This window comes from Echinops telfairi, unplaced genomic scaffold (genome assembly GCF_000313985.2).
Source record: "Echinops telfairi isolate 266 unplaced genomic scaffold, ASM31398v2 ScPeMD7_12;HRSCAF=54, whole genome shotgun sequence".
NCBI classification, from domain to species: Eukaryota; Metazoa; Chordata; class Mammalia; order Afrosoricida; family Tenrecidae; genus Echinops; species Echinops telfairi.
In genome coordinates, this window is record NW_022103909.1 from 9,886,250 (window position 1) to 9,906,260 (window position 20,011).

The window sequence follows — 20,011 nt, forward strand, 5'->3', positions numbered from 1 at the left end:
TTGATTTCTAAAATTTTTACTACTTTTGCTAATTAGGTTCTCTCTCTGAGACACTTTTTGTGGAGATACAAACAGATTTCTCAGATACCATTTTTATATATAACATATCCCGCTAATCAGCTCCCACTTTCTAAAACAATTTCCTTCTGGATTCTAAAGGACAAATTCAAAAATGACAAAAAGAAAGGAACTTCAAAATAGTTGTGGTGAAATGGCATTATCTTTTAATGCCATTTTCTATGGGCATTTTAAAGCTGGCTGGTATGGTCCCAGTGGTATGACTGGCTATGTAAATTTGGTAATGGCCACTGGTGCCACAGATCAGGGATAACATGGTAAGTGGAAGTGTTCTTTAGATAACGTGGTCAGTGGAAAACTGTATTGCATTTGATCTCTGCTTTCTCAGTGTCAGAGATATTTATGATTCTAAGTAGCAACATGCATGGCTATTAAAGGTAAAAGAAACAGCAGGGGCTTGGTTCCAACTGCTTAGTAAACAATTGTAGAAAGATGTTTATTAAAGCTGGCTCTCAAGTGACAGATAAATGCATAGTTCTATTATGCATGCCAAATTTAGCATGCTGCAAGCTTAAAAAGCAGATAGATCAAAACAAGAGAGATTTTTTAAAATCATGAAGACAAAATACAGATATGTCAGTATGTGACAGGAAAATAATTTTGCCATAAAAATGATTCTCCATTCCTCCTGCCCCCCAAGGTACATGTAACCACAATTTGTAGAACAAAGTTAAAATATTTGGGGGACTATTCCATTTCTTAATATACAAGGCATCGAGCTTAAAAACTCATTTACACGGACTATTCTTCAATTATGATTGGTTCCGTCTGAGATGAACAAAAAACAGCATCACATAATCATTGATGAATGGTTCTTATTTATTAATGTTCGATACTTAATTCTTAAACGCAACAATAACAACAACAAAAGACAAAATGTACACACAAGCCACTAAACAGGTTCTCCCATGCACGTCCTTTGCTACCTCACAAGATGCCACTGCGTGATTTTCAGTGAAGTTCATGTGCTCGGGGTTGACTATTTCCACCATCCAGAGCCGTATTTACAGAAAGATGTACACACATTGTAGATGGTGGGGTGGCACAACCTCCACATGATTAAAGCTCCAGGTCCTTGTTCTTTGTAGGGCTTTGTGTAAATGTCAATAAATTTGAGAGTTCACCCAATTGTGCCTCTTAACTTTTGTTCCCAAAGGTGAAGGGTAGGATTTTTAATCAAGTAGCAATTTATCTTTAATTAGGAAAACATAATTAGGTATTATCATCTAATTGCAATTACTGGTTGGAGAAAGTCACATTTCACAAGTAGTGACCCAGGCTGGATTACTGCTCTCCTCTGACTGGATTTTGCATCTGTATCAGTACTTGGCAGATAGCCGAGAGCCACTGCAAGGGAATGCCCAGGCTCTTATCTGGTCCAGCTGTCAAAGTCACCAGCTCGATGAGCTTCTTCCAGAGCCACAGCTTGGACTTCTCTGCTTCCTGCTCAGATATTATCCAGTGTTGATACAAATAGTTGTATTCCAAAACAAAACAACATGAAATGGGAAAACACCCAAGAGAAGTAGGTTATTGAACCATCTCACCGTTCATTTCTGGTACAGTTAAAAACGGTTTAGTGTCTCAAGGCACCACTATGGTTGAACATCAAATACACAGGAAATCACCTAATCTTCTACAATGCTGTAAAGTCAGTCAATAGCTTGTGCGGTTGTGAAAAGCGATCTCTAGAGGACAGTGAGATATACAGTAGGCACGTGTATTATAATACAAATAGAAAAGGATGAGTTCTAGAAAAAGCGTGTTGAGCACCGTTGTGGCCTTGTTCTTTATATTTCTTTACCTACTACTACGTAAACCTTACATGTACAAAAGGAAAAACTACCTTCTTAAAGTTACACTCAAGTTGTTTTTGTGCTATCCCCACGTAAGTGAATCTAGTTCGTTCGTGGACTTTGAGAAGTTGTCGGCTCTAGATCCGCCTCTGCTGCACTGGGAGATTCATTCAAGTGGGAACTCAGGTTTTCTGATGTCAGGTGGGAAGACTTGTAGACGATCTCGTTGAAGTCGGATCTGATGCAAACCAAAGGCGGGTCATTCAATGGGTCCTCCACTGAGACCTGGGTGTCTTCTCTCGTGATGCCCATGTCCTTGCTTTGTTCCGATGGGGATTTTCTTTTCATGCGAGTGTAAGTTTTATCTTGGTTCTCCATGCCCTGCTCATTTTTCAAAAAACGTCCAAAGAACCAGATGAAGAATCCAAACCACACAAAAGCGATCAAACTTGGAACAAAGGCCAAGCACTTGACGTCAAGGCTAGCTCCTATGTACCTGCTGTGTAAGAACATGTCTCCCTCAACATACGTTTTATTAGTCTGAGGGTTAGTGTGATTAGACCTCCATTCCCATGACAGCTTGGTTCTGTTCAAATCTTTTAGACTTTCTGAGTCTTTCACTGTGTAAATCTTCTGTCCTGGGCCGATATACTGCCCATATTCATGAGGTTTATAAAATATCTGGTTCTTCCACATATTAAGATCCAAAATCAAGACGAGAAAGATGATTCCATAATTAAACCATTTGCCTGCATTAAAAAAGAAATACTGAATTACTCAAAGAGCCATAAAATTGCAACAGGATTTTCTCCAAGAAAATGGAGATTCTGGTGTAATGGTATAAACTGCTAATGTTTTAGATCCGTTAACAATTCATTTTTGAGACTGCTCTCCTGCCGTTGAGCTCATTGGCAAAGGGAATTTGCTAAATGGATTCTAGGCAAATGAAAATATATTTGTAAGTCCCCAGAGCCAGTAATTTATGGTATATATACTAATAAGATTAGCTCTTCTTGTTTTAAAGGCATGATTGCTACACTCAAATTTGATTCCATGTAGGTTATTTTCTAGAACATTTCAATTAATGTTGAAAACAAAGTCTTAATAAAGTCTTAGAAAACTTCAGTGTATGATTGAACATCTCTTCAGTTTTATAATTATGTCTGGGCAAGAAATAAATCATTTTGCAATGTGAGCACAGCAGTGTATCAATTGAATTCACATGGGTTTGTAGGTGACCTGTTGATTAAACCATTAGTTGATGTGATCCAGATCAATAATCTTTGAGCATTCCGTTAAGGACTTTAAAAATAATTACATCAGATTCCCATTGAACAGAGTGCATTTATCAGGCACATAAATATAACCAAATCTAATCAATTTCTTTAGGAGACATGTTTTGAGGAGATTTTAACTAATGTAGTTTGTGGTACTTAAAATGTATAAATAAGATATAACTTAGTGATACATTATTTAGTGCTATTCATATATCTGTAAATTGGAAAATGGGCAAAAATAACTTTCAAGGAATTCTGGATGCCATATAATTTTTATTATAATAATAATTCATTTCAAATTTTACAGTATCACATACATTTAATAATAATATTGCAATAGTCACCTCATAGGTTTGTTATAGCAAATTAGATAATACATGTAGAGGACTTGAAAAGCTTTAGCTATAATTACCACATGTATCATGCCGACAGTACTTTCTTTTGTATTGGAAGATAGCAATATTGACCATAATTAAGCTATTGCTTGCCATGATTAAAGAATTCTTGTGACAAGAGAGATAGGCGGTTGGGCACACATGTGTAAAAAGGGTAAAAATATATATTGCAATATGTACTATACCATAATACATAAATATTTGTGAGGAGTTTTTAAATCATCATTATTAAATATTTTCAAGCTACGATTATATGGACGGTTGAAGAGTTTTAATCTTGAATTCACAACTTACTGGCTCTGTGATCTTGAGCTAGTTGCTCAAATTCTCTAATTTCTTTATACACAGAAAATAACAATACTTATTAAGGTTGTTAGCATTACGTGAGATGAATAGACATTAAGCACAGAGTCTGGCACATAACTCTGCCAATACTGAAATGACTCAAATATAAAATACCTGTTGCTCTCATGTTGATTATAGCTTAAATGATAGAATAGAGCTGCCTCAAGAGTGTTTCCAAAGCTATAAATCTTTGGAAAGTAGACCCCTGCATCTTTCCCACATGGAATGGCTGTTGGGTTCAAAATACTAATGCCTCTGTTAGCTGCCAAGATCTTAACCATTTTCTCACCAGGGCATCTTTTAATTTAACTACTCAGGGTTTGTAATATTTATAATGGAAGTTCCCTGAATCATTCATTTTGCCCATCCAAATGAAAAAGTAACTTTCGAGCATTGGGAACATTGTTCCTACATATAATAAAATATTTATAACATCTGCCACTGTTCAGTTCAAACCTTTCCTGCTCTCCCAGGGCTTCAAAACTAAAACAGATTCACAGGGCCCGGCTATCAAAAGATATAGTGTCTGGGGTCTTAAAGGCTTGAAGTTAAATAAGTGGGAGTAGTAATATCATGAGGGTAGGGGGTTTGTGAGTATGGGAGGGGAAGAAAGGGGGAACCCATCACAAGGCTGGATATATAGCTCACCCCCCAGAGGTCTGAATAACAGAAATGTGGGTGAAGGGATACAAAGACAGTGTAAGACACGAAACAACGACAATAATATATACTTGATCCAGGATTCACGAGGGTGAGAAGGGGGAGGGAGGGGGAGAAAAGGAGCTCATACTAAGGTCTCAAGTAGAAAGAAAAGGTTTTGGAAATGTTGATGGCAACATATGTACAAGTGTGCTTAATACAATTGAATAATGGATTGTTATAAGATTTGTAAGAGACCCACAATAAAATGCTTAATAAAAAAATCAAATAAAAGATCAACCATATGAACAATGGAATGGCATGATAAGGGCGCCCAATAAAATGGCTGTGGAAATTTAAAAACAAAAGTCAATCATAAAGCAAAATAAGGGTGTGCTGAACCTGGAGAAACTTAGTCAAATACAAAGGTGAGCATCGTTACCAAACATTCGTTGGGATCATGATGGCCTGTGCGCAAAATACCTTGATAGAGACTGAAGACATGTATTTCTGTCTTCTAGGGGAGAGATTCATTTTGGTGGGGAAATAGGACCTCAAAAGATAAATAGTAAGAGGGGACCATCGTCAAGAGGTGCTAAATGAATGGCCCACAACATAAACGCATACTAGTGTAACTGCTGAGAGACTAGGAAAAAAATAACAAGTAAACACTGCACCCCACCTCCCACCCCCAACCCCCTCACCAAAAAAAACCCCACACGAAGCAAATGAGGTCTGACTTTTGCAGAAAAGATTATTGAGGAAGTAACAATTCATGTGGTCCTGGAAGAAACACAGAGCGGAGAATATTTGGAAATGTGTCTCTAATTTGACGTGTTTATTATGCGGCAGGTAAAACGTCACACGCAAAAAGGCTAAGGGATGTGGAAGAGCGGGGCTGTGAGAATACTGTAGAAACGGAGTGGGGGGAGAAGGGCGAGAGCTAGGTGCGAAACAGAGGCAATGGCAAATTTCAGAGCTCCTCGCCAGTATTAAAGAGGCACGGACATGTAGCTTTCGAATAAAAACCAAGAAGGAAAGGAGAGCCTTGGGAGCCCTTCTGTGGTAGGGGATTCATATGCCTACTCTCGCTGTAAATTGTAGGTGCTAAAAACTCAAATTGGATGCTGAGGAGAAAGGTCCTGTCGTTTAAATAATGGGCCACCACATTCTTGACCCACAAAAGTCCCTTGGAGAAATGTGCAGCCCTCTTCCGTCTTTTCTGAGCAGCTCATGAATGGGCAAGTCCCTCGTAAAGAGTTCTTTGTTTCTATAGCAACAGGATGTGAGAACCCGAAGACAAGCAGCATTGCAGAATCAGAGAGGAAGGTAAGGGAATGCTCATGGAGTTTGGAGGCTGGTGCTTCGCTGATGGGGAAAAGGAGACTCTAAAACACAAAGGAAAAACGATCGTACAATCAAAGAACAACAGTGGACGTTAATAAACACAAAGAAGAAGGCGCACCGAGAAAAAAACAAACAAAAACCTGGTGCCAGCAAGCCCATGCTAGCTGACAACGCCTGGCCAGAGGAGAACTGCCCGGGGAGTTTTCCAAACGGTAGGACTTTACTGGAACAGAGAGCCTCATCTTTCCCCATGAAGCGGCTGGTGTGTTCAAACTGCTGACCTGGGTCGTTAGCAGCCGGAAGCACAACTCACCACGGCATCAAGGCACCTTAGCGCTAAGAATGGGGGACGATATTTTCGAGCACTAACTTTAAGAGAAAGGGGTCCGTTTGACCACGGAATTTCTCCCCTACAGTATTCCTTCACGTGACTATGCCCTTCGTCCATCTGTCCAGAATAAGGGGGTCCATCCTTCTCTATCGTCCATACTCACAACATTTGTTGTTACGTTTGTAATGCTTTCTTTCCTTAAAACACATACACAGTTTTTTTTTTCCTTTGAGATATGACAAACTCAAAGACACATTTACATGGGATCATTTAAACTGGGTTTTCTCATCTATGAAGTGATGGGGTTGAGCTATAATCAGCCCTTAAATGTCATCTGAGCCCTTTGGAGAGTCTGTGCAGCAAGCATCACACAAACCTTAAGGTTTTATGATGAGCCAGGACATCTCATCATGAGGACCCAAAAGATGGAATATATAGTTTTCACATGGAGCAAGGTTTCCTCATGCAGACCTGGTTAGACCAGATGATGCACAGCGGTACAGATGGGAATTGGAAACGCAGGGAATCTAGGACAGATGAACCTCTCAGGACCAGGGGTGACAGTGGTGATACCAGGAGGGAAAGGGGGTGTAGAAAGGGGGAATGGATCACAGGGAGCTACATATAACCTCCTCTCTGGGGGACGGGCAGCAGAGGGGTAGGTGAAGGGAGATGCCGGACAGTGTAATATAAGATACAATAATAATTTATAAATTATCAAGGGTGCATGGGGGAGAGGGGAGGAGGAAGGGAGGGGGAGGGGAAAAAAGGAAAATGAGCTGATTCCAGGAACCCAAGAGGTAAATGAATTTTGAGCATGAGGGCAACAAATGTATAGATGTGCTTTACACAATTGATCTATGTATTGTGATGAATTGTATGAGCCCCAATAAATTGATTTAAAAAAATAAATAAAAGTAGCATTATAAATTTTGAGGGCAAACACTTACCAAAAGAAATAAATTCACCTGGCCAAAGTGACCCACGTGGAAATGATAGAAAACACACACAAGAACAGCTAGGTGTGCTTGTGGAGCCCTGCCCTGGAGTGCATTGCTCTGTGTGTAACAAGAGGCTGGTTATTTTAGCATTCATCACAGAAGAGCACCTGCCTCTCCCCTGTTGTTTCAACTACAGAGCATAATGTAAAGCAACAAGGAGGAAGGGTGAGAATCCATACATTATTTCTATGAAGCTCCTCGTTGAAATATCTCCCTGTCTGCTTTAATGAGAAATCACTGCATGGTGTTGGTGGGATTACCTCTTCCTTGTATTTTATGCTTTTAATGAATCTTACTGATTGTTAAAAATGATACTCTAATGGTAATTTTATCTTATTACTTTGTGGGAGTTTAGAGAATCCTCAACTAGTTAATTTTAAAAGGAGTCTTCATGAAATAGCCCTTCTGCTTAGCACAGCAAATGACAACTATTTGGGAGAAACATTATTTTTTCTTTCAACAAAGGAGAAGTACTATAAAGTGATGACCTTTCCACTATATATGGATCAAATATACAATGATAATATTTTTAGATCTTTTACTCTGTTGAGTTTACAGTTAGCATTATTTCAAATGAATGCTACCACTTGGCCATGCTTTGCCTTTAGTGCAAGTACATGGAATAATGATGCCCATAAAGCTATTTAATATCGATCACGGGACAGCAAACAACCAGGACTTTGAGAAGGTGATTTTGGGACAAACACAGGGCATACACACTTTCCTGTATCCGGCTTCTTGCCTGTCTTGCATATTCTTTTAGTCCAGACTTGGACAGAGAAAATGGCTTACTAAATTAGCATCTCTTTGAATCTTCCCCTAGGTAATTTAGAGAGATATCAAAACCACACTAAGTGCTTGGGCCCTGAGCAGGCCATTTAGTAAATTGAAGATATTTGTGACATAATTTATGAATTAATAATAATTGTTTGAGTTGGTAAAGTATCTTCTTAAGACATAAAAGCAAATGAATATAGCTTCTCAAAGTGCCTCTACTTTCACTGATTCCTTCCTAAGTGGGAGATTATTCATTGAGTACAGAACCAACAGGGCAAGTGGCGGTGGACATTTCTTAATTATAAAACGAGAAAGTGGAAGCCATGACTTTGATGACCATTAGTGTATGACATTTTTGAGCTTGGGTACTATGTCATGTTCGCTTCTGTATTCTCGATGTCCTACTCTAAATTTTAGCATCTGTTAACTCAGAAAATATCTGTTAACTAATGTGATCAGTTGAGTCTAACAGAGTATTTCCAGCAAAACAAAAAAGTATAAGCTTCTAGTCGCTCAAAGTATAAGTGTCATCATTATATGATGAATTCTAGGATGCTGTGAAAATTGGATATAATCTGGAAAATGGCGAAAAGCAAAATATTCATATCGCAAGGATCAGGATTAATTACACATTTCCAGTTCTTCTTCTGTTTGTGAAGATAATTCCTGGAGAGCATGAGAGATTTATTATAATCACCCTCTTTCACGTATCAATGAAGCCGGAAGGCCCGAGTTTGGGCAGAAGAGAGGTGCTCAGGGGCAGGTGACTCTCAAAAGGCAATGAGGAAGCAAGCATGGTCTTGAAAAACAGTGAGTTTGGGGTAAAATACAAGGAACTGCTGCTTTATATGGAAATAGGAATGGAACAGGTACTCTTAGAGATGTGCAAATGTGTTCAAATCGAAATCATTTCCATCCAGGGATTAGAAAAATTCATAATGGAGAGAATAGCAAGGAGTCCTTATATATTTATATTAATTCCTCATCTTTGGGGACGATTGTTGTGAATCCAGCACATCTTGTTTCTCTGTAACGAGCCCTTGCTAATTTTGAGGGAGAGACTATTCAGATGGATGGACCTTTGGCTTACCCTTCCCAGCATTTCTCAAGATCTGATTGACACAGGAGAGCTCTTCAGAAAAATTACCTCTGGATACTCATTTGCCAGAACTCATGCACCCATGGAAATAAAAGGAAGGGGCTTTAGTCATTGTTTTCTACACGCTCACCATTGTAAAGCACCTGAGCCCTCACACTGTTTGGGAACCAAAATAGCACGCAGGCACTACGGAGGCTTGTTTACTTCTGCATTTTCCATTTCTGCCGAAAGGGTTCCCGTGGGCATCATCGGGCCAACAGTGTGAATGCTCTCCTCTCGGCTGCACAGGCGTTCCTTCTGGCCTTTCCCTCCCCCCACCCTCCTAACGTACTCAGATGGTGGCCACCAATGGGACACTTCCTTTGTCTGGCTGCGATGACAGATGGCAGAGCGTCCAAGGGGATTGGCATTAATAGGACTCAGAGGAGCTTCCGAGACTGAATTGAGAGGCCATTCCCCCCTTGCCTCCAGAGACGGAGTACATCACACTGCGAATCCATCTTACAGGTCTAAGGGAAGAGGGCGGAGGAGATAATTGTACAGTTGGCATTTACCATTTCCGTTTAGGCCAGGAGAACAATGGACTTTGGCGAACAGCACTGGTGTAAACTAATCACTCCCCCCTTACTCGCTTTGTTATTGAAGTCAAATATCCAGGAAAAAATTTTTTCTTCACATAGATTGAAATGATTTATTTTTATCACCTGCAGCCCAGCTTATAAAAGGAAAGCTCATACCTACTGCAGCAAACCATCTGTCAAGGGGGATCCAGAGGAGCTAAACTAAACAGATGTAGCCACTCAAGTTATTTCTGACACGCACAAATGAAACTGTCTTGGATCAGGATTGCTTCAGCACCCCAGTCCTACATGCTTCAACAAATGTCCATGGGAACTCATCGCTCTCCACTAGCCCTCCATATACTGAACATTTTAGTGGGAGAGAGAAGTTTTCTCGCCTATCTCTTTCTTGAGAACTCAACGCAGTAGACTGGAGAAAAGATAAGAGAGCCCTCCAATGCTCTTGAATCACACAGAAAACACGCATTTTGGATGGATGAATGGAAAAGCTTTAAGTAAAAATGGGAAAAGTTTATGGTTGCTTAGTACATAGCAGGAAGTGTGCCTTGCATGTGTTTATTGTTTCCCCACGACAGCCCAATGGGATAAGTATTACTGTCTCCATTTAACAGATATAAAACTTGAGGCTAGGCGACTTGATGGGGCCACACCACTAGTAAGTAGCAAAGCCAGACCCCAGGCAGCAAACCTTTATGCTCTATTCGGTCTGCGTGTACCTCAGATGCTATATTTTTTGATAGCCAGGCACCATGCGCTTTCTTCACCACATTTGCCTATGCACCCGCTTTGTCTTCAGCCATCATGTCGGGAAAGTGAGCATCATGGAATGCCAGGTTAATAGAACAAAGTGTTCTTGCACTGAGGGAGTACTTGAGTAGAGGCCCAATGTCCACCTGCTACCTTAATAATAAACCTATAAATATATGCACATATATCTATTTCTCCATCATCATATATAAATATATTTACATATGTATATGCCTATACTTAGACCTCTATAAATGCCCTTTGCCTCCTAGTTCTTTCCTCTATTTCCTTTTACTTTCCTTTTGTCCCACTATCATACTCAGTCTTCATTTGGTTTTTAGTAATTCCTCTCGTTACATTGCCCTTGATCAAGCCCTACCAGGCCTCTCACACTTCTTTCTTATACACGTGAGTGTCTATGAATTTGTTTCTCTAGTCAGTCCGACTAACACAAGAGCCACTGATGGATTTAGAAGGTTTTATGTTTAACAAGGCAACTACTGAAGTCGCCATGATACAAAGAGGGGAGGGGCATGGGAGGAGCTTATTACAAAGTTAGCATGTGCAGTTCATGTAGTAATGTGTAGGCTACTGACTGTTGAGAATATTTAAATGAAACTAGTCACACTGTTTTGGAAATTTCACCCTAAGTCTCTGCAGAAACAACTGTCTTACCAAGTCAGGTAAGCAAACGACCTTTCACAGGAAACTAGATGCTCAGATGTCGTAGGACTGAGCAGGGCCCAAGGGATGGGTGCTTTATAAAGGCTCTCACTGATAATGCTGATAAATTTAGTGCTTCAGAGTGACCTCAAGAACCTCTCCAGCCAATTGACAGAATAAAGAGAGTAACAGAACAAAAGCAAGGGGGCAGGGAAGTTCTGACTTCCTAGAACCTCCAAACTTGCAGCCATTTTCCTAGAAAATTGTATCATGGTTCCGGAGTTGCATTTCAACATCTTACTCCAGACTGTGTTTTAGCTGTTCATGGTGGATGCGAGCATCCGAAACCCAGCTCAGTCTACCCTGTTTTGAGATTAGACCTCAGAATTCTCCAAGGCCTTCTTAGTAGGTGCAGGTCCCCAGTAGTATGCCTGGCCCATTTTGGGGAGATGGTCTGACTTCATCTTTTGCTTCTGAACAAGCAAGGAGCAGATCCCAAAGAAATCAATTACCAGCATCAGCTGGAGGGGAGCATTTATAAAGAACTCACCACACTCCCCCCACCCTCCACCCAACCTTGTGCAGATCTGTTCGATCAGAACTATCACAGACTCTCAACTAACTTTGTCAAGGCTCTTTGAGGGCAGAATAAGCAAATAGGGAGAGAACACTAGACGAGCCAGTCCAAGGGGCTTAGGGATAAGTTTCTCAAGTGATATAATTGGATAACTGGCACATTTTGACGACTGCCACATCAAAATCGAAGTTACCAAACATTATTAACATGCCAGCTGAGTTGGATCAAGTGCAATGTATCTGAGAGGAATTACTGAAAGCTGAATAGAGGGTGATCGTAATAGTGGGACAGAAGGAAGGTGAAAGGAAATAGAGGAAAGTAGTAGGAGACTATAGAAGTATAGCTATAAGTATGTATATATGTAAATATATTAATTTATAATGAAAGGGGATGGACTTTGGGCCTCTACTCAAGGCCTCTCTTAACACAAGAACACTTTGTAAGAACCTGGCACTCTTTGATACTCACCTTCCCAACACGATTGCTAAAGACAAAATGAGTGCATAAGCAAATGTGGTGAAGAAAACGGATGGTGACCAGCTATCCAAAGATGTAGCATCTGGGTTCTTAAAGGCTTGAGGTTAAGCAAGCAACCATCTAGCAGGGAAGCAAATAAGCCCCCATGGAAGAAGCACACCAGCCTGTGTGATCATGAGGTGTCAATGGGAACAAATATCAGGTATTAAAATATCAAAAACAAACAGTTTATATCAATGTGAAATATGGGGGGTTGGAGTGGAGACCCAAAGCCCATCTGTAGATGATTGAACATCCTCCCCACAGAAGGGTTACAAGGAAGGGATGATTGAACCAGCGTATAGTATAGCATGGACAAAACAGGCAACATTCCTGTAGTTCCTGAATGCTTCCTCCCCTCCACAACCATGACTCAGTTCTATCTTATGAAGCCGGCTAGACTGGAGTATACACATTTACAGATAAGAGCCCTCAACACATGAAATTCAGGACATATAAACCCTTTAAGAATAGCTATATATGGGGTTAGCTATATCATGAGGGTAGGGGGATGGTGAGGTTGGCAGGAAGGGGGAGAAAGGGGAAACCCAACACAAGGTTGGATATCCAACCTCTCCCCAGGGGGACTAATAACAGAAAGGTGGGTGAAGGGAGACATCAGGGAGTGTAAGACACAAAATAACAGTAATAAAATATAATTAATCAAGGATTCACGAGGGTGGGAGAGTTGGGGAGAGAGGGATAAAAAATGAGGAGCAGATACCAAGGGCTCATGTAGAAAGAAATTGTTTTGGGAATGTTGATGGCAACATATGTACAAGTGTGCTTAACACTATTGATTGATGGATTGTTATAAGATTTGTAAGAGCCCCCCAATAAAATGATTAATTAAAAAAAACTTAGCTAGTTTCTCTTCATGGCAACTTTTTGGAAAACAGTAGTACTCAGTGATAAAAGGTTTTAGTTCCAATGGAAGTCATGTATCTGCTTCTTTCCAAATGTGAAGGTGAACTTAACTTAAAGCTCACGACACAGATTTCAGGGACACTTGGGTGCATGGCCCCTCCTCCAAGGTTCTAAATATAATTTGAGGATATAATTTTATATTTTCTTAAGTAAGGCAATCCAAACTGCATAAGCATCACAAAATCTGAATCTGCCTCTGACTATAAATGGCAGGGTAGGTGAAAAAGCCACACCAAATAGCTCTGAATAAAATATTCTTTAATGGCTGTATTTCCTCCATATCAATGGATTCGCCAATTATTTTCTTTTCGCCTGATGCTCTGTACTTACGCCGTATATTTCTGCAGGCATTCTGATACCCAGGCAGAGACAAGATTAGCACAATGATCGTCTGGGACAAGAGCCGGTAGCAAGAACAGATGGTCTAGGCAAAAGCCCACCCAATGGGATATGGTGATGCCATGTGTGATGGCTGTTTTAGAAGTCCGAGAGGGTAGCATGCTATAGAGATTAAGTGGGGTCTCTGAAACCACACTATGTGACCTGCACTCAGATGGATTGATTTACCCAGTGAATTTAATAAAAGGGACTGATTCATCTTGAAAAGGGAAAGAAACCTGCTGCAGCTTCCCTATTCATGAGCTCATTCTCCAATTTTGGAATGTCGCTTCATGCTCAGAGCAGCAAACAGCCTCCTGGTTGGGAAGCAAAGGTTTTTTTTTGCAATACTCAGATGTTAACATTTTCTGTGCTCAGGCTATTTTTATGCAGCAGCACAGACGGCAGTGCAGGCACAGATTTCTTCAGCAGTTTTTATTATAGCAGGCGTGGGATTCTAAGTATTGTTCTTAAAACGCACATGTTTACTACCTGCCTTTGAACAGCTTGGGAACCGAGGCCATCCTTTATTTGTGATCATTCAGCTGACTCTTTCTTCTTCAGAACACACACACACACACACACACTCACACACTCACACCAAGATATAAATTGTAATTCCAAAATCCACCCTCTCGCCCATCTTTTAAAGATGAAAATGATGAGATGCTATAGCAGAATATGCATCTCAGTGAGGCGGTTTCCAAAGCAGCACACAGCAAAATGAAATACTTTGAAGTGAATCACCTAGACCCGTGTTCCTCAAACTGGGCCATCCTGCCCCTGGAGGGGGACGCTGGGGCCATCCAGAGGGTAAACTGCACAATCAGATACCTACACCTTATCCTGGATTATGGGCTACTGTACCAATGTTTTTGAAAGCCGGGGTACATTCTTTTTTCTTTTCACTGACAAAGATGTGATAGGTCAGAGAGACTAGGAATCTCTGTTTTAGGCTGATCTGGACAGGAACATGAGCCCTGTTACAGAGTGGTTTTCACTTGAGAAGTCGCCTAACTCCCTGGAGGCTTATGGATAATGGTAGCTCTCCTATACCACTGCTTTTGAACTTCGGTAGTAAAGAAGGAACAAACCGAGTATCAAGGTTGAGAAAGATATGCTGAGTGGTATCTTGTGAAAAGGTACCTCACTCAGTGAACCCAAACCAAAGTAGACGGTCTGTGGATATACTCGAGATCGCGATCGATCCGCACTGAAGATGTTCTGTCTCCCTTGGAAGATGCTGCCCTAGAACGCTCAACCAGAAGGGATTACATTTCCTGGCTTTCCTTGAATCACAGTGGAGCTATTTGACTAGTTATTACCAATGAGATATACATAGAGGCGACACAACTACCAGGCCAAGATGATGAAGAAGAGGTAAGCTTTCTTACCCATCTCCCTCACATTGAAGGAGCTCAGGTGGTGCTGGGTGGGTAAGCTATACAGTCAATGGCTCAAACCAGCTCATCGCTCTGTGGGAAAAACATGAGGTTGTCTTTATAGGACAAACTATTGAGGTTGTCTTACAAAGAATTACAGCCTTGGAAACCATGTATGTGGTTGATATAAGTCACAATCTACTCAATGACAGTGGATTTCTTTATTCACAGATGCAGGCTGGATAGCTCAGTTGAAATTAGCATAACCTCTAGTCGCCTAGATTCGAGTTGCTATGGGGCATAGAACCACCCTGGAATCACTCTGCCCTGTTAAGTGAATAAGAAATGAAGTTATATTGATGTGGACTCCTGGGGTGTTGCAGTTTTTATATCTTTATTTATTTTTAAAGGAACTCAAATCAAAGCCCACCTCACTGGCACGCAGTTGCCTCTGACTCATGGGGACCCTGTAAGATAGAGTAGACCTAACCCCTGTGGGCTGCCAAGACTAAAGCTTCATGGGGACAGATAGTCTCATCTTTCTCTCTCAGAGTGGCTGGTGATTTGGAACTGTTGACCTTGCGGTTAACAGTCCACCACACGCCCCTCTCCGCCACCGGGGCTCCTTCAAACACACACGAGTCCGTGTACACTGAACATCCCAACATACCGGTGATGTGAATGCGATACTCCTCCTTGAAGATCTTCTGGAAGAAAGGGATCTTGAACTGCATGTGAGGCGTGTGCAGCCCCGGGAGATTGACATCGACGTCGCCCATGAAATGGGGGAATTCCCAGTCCTGTTGGAGACAAATCATCGCGAAGACACAGTTGTGATTTGTTTTACTTCAAAATGGCGAAACACCCCAAATTGACTTTTTTTTGATAAGCGCTTATTTTAAAATCATTTAAATGCAGCCAGCTGTTGGACGCATCCGTTTAGTCTTGTGATGGTTCTTTTATGCACATTAGATCACTGTATGCGTTCAAAATCAAAATTAAGTCGTAACTTATATCCTACGATTTGCTCTTAATGTGGTAATAAGGAACCAATACAGAATTCATTTGCATCTCTACATGTTTATGCCTTTCATTCTGGAAAATTGATCTTAAACTTTTATAGGTAGAAAGTGATTCGAATTTTTAAAATATGATGTAATTCTGTTATATATTTTTGCTACTTTAGAAACACATGAGTCCTTTAACAACCTATTTTATGTAAGAACACAGTAAAACAAATGTTTCCAATGGAATCGAGGGACTTATATCCATCATCTCTGCTGCTCTTTGACAACCCAGCATCGGTGTGAGCCACACAACGGAGGGCTTTCAGTAGCAGGCAGGGAGACCAAGATGAGCTTGATTCCCAAGTTGCCACTGGCAGTGTGATTACTGCGCTGGCAAAATTGGTTGGGTTACTCTCCCTCTCATGAGGAAGCAAACAGATGCAAATGGAGCTATTTTTAGGTGTCTCACCTGCTCTTCATTTTTAGATGTTGTTGTTGTTGTTGTTAGTTACCACCAAGTGGATTCTGACTCATGGCGACCCCATGTGGTTGCCATTTTTAGATAGAACATCAAGTTAACGGTCTAACTACGATGAGGAAAGAGACAAGGCTAACTTTGAGGACACATGTGAGATACGCCCATACGGATGACAATCGACATTTTATTCTTCTTAAAAATGAAATAATCAGCTCTCTATTTAGAGATTTTTAAGAAGAATTTGAAAGGAAAAATACCCATTGGAACTTTCCGTTCATTATCGTAATAATAAAAAAACCCTTTTCCTAACATTTGTATATATGTAGTTGCTGGAGGGATGCGAATAATAGAGTCTGGACTTTTTAGGTGCTCCATGTCCTACTGCACTCCCTCCTCTGAATTCTGGTTCTGCACTGATGGGCTCTGGAGGACAGGGATATATGTCAGCGATCGTCATCAGGTATGGCTGCAATGCCTGTCCATTTCCTTGGCCTACAGATCACAGCCAGCTGCGGCCATAGGAAAAGAGAATCAGTAGTCAATAAACAGATAATTTGGGAAATTCAAAAAACCCAGGCATTTGAGCTGAGAGAATTGCTGGAGGGCATTGAGTGGGTTCTGCTTCACAGCAACCCTATGCATGACAAAACACTGCCACATCCTGTGCTGTCCCATGTCCTGAGCTATGTGTGAAGCCATTGTGACAGCGGCTGAGCCAATCCATCTCCTGGAGGAAACCAGGGACATGTTTAATCATCTTATTAAGTGAAAAGGGACTGGTCATACTACCTGACAATGAACGCTTAGATTACAGTGCACTCACTTGCTTTCTCACGGACGCTGTTTTTTCCTCTCTGTCACATGGAAGCCTCTCGACAAGAGAATCAAAATGGAATTCAGCCTTTTGCTAAAAGACAGCTGATGAAAAACTATGCTGGAAAAATAAAGGGACTGATAACTAGAGTACCCTTCACTTGCCCGGGATAAACGACACAAAGCATTTCCAACAGAGCAATTATCTTTTTTACTGCTTGATTTAAGGAAGATAATTATTCTTAGTAGTAATTGGGCAAGTATACTTAAGTCTGCTTCTTTTGAGAAAGGGATTATTGGACCGCTTCCATTCGGCTATGAACTAAAATTTTCTACTGGGCATGAAATTTGTTTTAGGTTGAAAGGAGTCTCCGGAGATTCTTTGCAGACTGTGATCAAAACCTCACTCACCAAAGAGAGGTCCTTGGTTTCCCCGCAGTTATACTGGACACAGAAAGGAAACAGGAAGGGAAGGGAAGAAAAAAAGGTAGTCTTGCCCTTATATGTGTGTGTATACATATCTCTACAGGTATAGATTTATTAAAGAAGGGGTAAAAGTAGGAAAAGGATAAAAGTCAAAAGAAGTACCTGGTACCATGCATGAACTTACCAACAACAAAAACACACACCATCGCTTGAGAAAGTGGGCAGAGGTCTGTGTTTCATTAATTCAGTCCGTCAGATCTACTTTATTTTCTATTGCTACCACATCTTGCATTTCAAACTCCTAGTCTACTGACTCCCTGCCTCTGTTCTTCCTCCACTACTCTGACTTTTGTACTTAAATTCCTGCTCCTCAGACCTCTGTCATTGTTCTTGAAACGGACCTGACCTGGTTTGAAATAGAATAGGAATCATCACAATTGCTGCCACTTTTTTTAGCAGGATGTTTAAGGCTGATGTTAATGGAATATGAGTATTTGAGGCTGGTGAGACCTCAGGTCTTTATTTAAAGGAGGCAGTAAGGAGACTGAAGGTGCTTTGTTGAATCTCCCTAAGTTTCCAGCTCTTATATTGAGATTATCCATGCATCCCAATAGCAACTAGCATATTGCGGGAGCCAGCAGCACCTTGCTGGAACCACTATAATTTCTGACAGTGAATTCGCGAAAGGTGATCGGCCAGTATAGAGGACACAGCTGCCTCAGGTCCAGGAGAAAGAGGAAGAAGATCCCCTCCTTTCAGCCATCAGCCATTGTACAAGTTCCCAGAGGGCTCTGACTGGCACTTTCTCTCTGACGGCGCTGGGAGCAGGTGCAAAGAGAAGGGGGTGCTTCCTTCTCAGAGGCATGGAGCAGTGCCTTCATGAAGCCAAGAGGCAGGGGCAGAATGGTTTCTCCTGTAAAATGGTTTGCCCTGTTATCTCTAGAAACAACTGTAAAAGGCTGAAGTAGAAGGGACTTCAACCACAGGGTGGCATCGTTCAAATAGGAGCTGCTGAGCAAGAAGCATGTGTTAAGAAAAGCTTGAGGAAATCCATGCACATTTTGAGCACTTATAGGTGCTAGCATTATCTATCTATCGCCATACAAAACAATCTTGGAGGCTTGCTATTATTTACCCATTTTACAGATGAAACCATTTTGTTTCAAGAGATTATCACAGAGCTCAGGTTTTAATTGGCTCTGAAAAAGAAGTGGGGATTTCTTTTTCCTGCTAAGGGCCATTTGGATAATTATTTACAACACCATTCCTGGGCCATCTTAGTCAAACATTTAGCCCATCCCTAATGTGGTGGCTGTACCTATTGTCCCTTGGTGAGGTGAATGATGCTGGCTGGCATTGATGCTGATATGGGTTTTATATGACCTCCGGGCCATGTTACCTGCCTCTCCCATGTCTGTAACTGTGATGTTATGTCACCTATTGTCACCCTTCGTTGCTGTCGGTTTTTTGCTTTTTTTTTTTTTTGGTCATTGTTTTAGAGTTTTTTTTACCTCTGAGGATGATTACCTGTCCCTATTCAAAAGGCAGTTCAATGAGGTTCTTTAAACTACATCCTTCTTTCCCTTAGCACAGGTTGCCAAACTTACTTGGCCTATTGTCCAATTTTCAGAAGGAAAAAAAATTACCCAGCCACCTATCCTTGGGAATGGAAACCTTTGTTCTGTAGCCCACAGGAACCCTCCTCCACTGCTGGTGGTCGTGTAGATTTGTACAGCCACTGTGGAAAGCAATCTGGAGATACTTAAAGAAAATGGAAATTGATCTACCTTATGACCCAGCCATCCCTCTACTGGGCATAAACCTGGTGGAAGCAACAAATAAAACACGACCAGTCATCTACGCTCCAATGTTTTTTGCGGTACAATTCACAATCGCAAAGACTCTTGGAAACAGCCTAAGTTTCCATCTATAGATGAATGGATGAGTAAACTCTGGCACATACACACAATGGAGTACTATGCAGCACTGAAAAGCACAGGCGATCACATGAAACATATTGCTTCGTAGGAAGAGCTGGAAGGATTCATGTTAAGGGAGGTAAGCCAAACTCAAAAGGACAGGTATAACATGAGTTCCTGAGGTAAGTACAATCAGCACGCCAGAGATTGAAGAATAAACACCTATCTCGTAATAAACGGGTGGAAGCATAGACAGTTGGAGGGAGGGCAGGCCACACCTAGGGAGGTACATGAGAGTCCAACATAAAGAAGGGGAAGGTGGGCAAGTGGAGAGAGAAGCAGGGTGGGGAGAAACTGAGTTGATGGCATGGGGGGAACAGGGCACTAACCCACCCAGGGGGAGAGTACTGGTTGTGTCCCCACAGAACTGGAACGTGCACACAGACCCCACCAGGACACACCAAACCAGGAGGGCAACGTAACACACGGAGGAATCCACAAAGAGACTGGAC

The 20,011-nt window shown here is 41.3% G+C and overlaps 1 protein-coding gene across 1 annotated transcript in view; it reads right to left on the reverse strand.

Annotated features, from left to right (window-relative positions):
• Nucleotides 1–876: 876 nt before the first annotated feature.
• Nucleotides 877–20,011, reverse strand: part of TMEM117 (transmembrane protein 117) — a 656,162-nt gene continuing 637,027 nt past the window's right edge. The window contains exons 6-7 of the mRNA XM_004711523.2: nt 15,527–15,656; nt 877–2,623 (exon numbers count right to left, since the gene is read on the reverse strand). Coding sequence (XP_004711580.1) covers nt 1,977–2,623; nt 15,527–15,656 — 777 coding nt within the window. The 3' untranslated portion in view covers nt 877–1,976. The remainder of the gene's footprint in view (nt 2,624–15,526; nt 15,657–20,011) is intronic.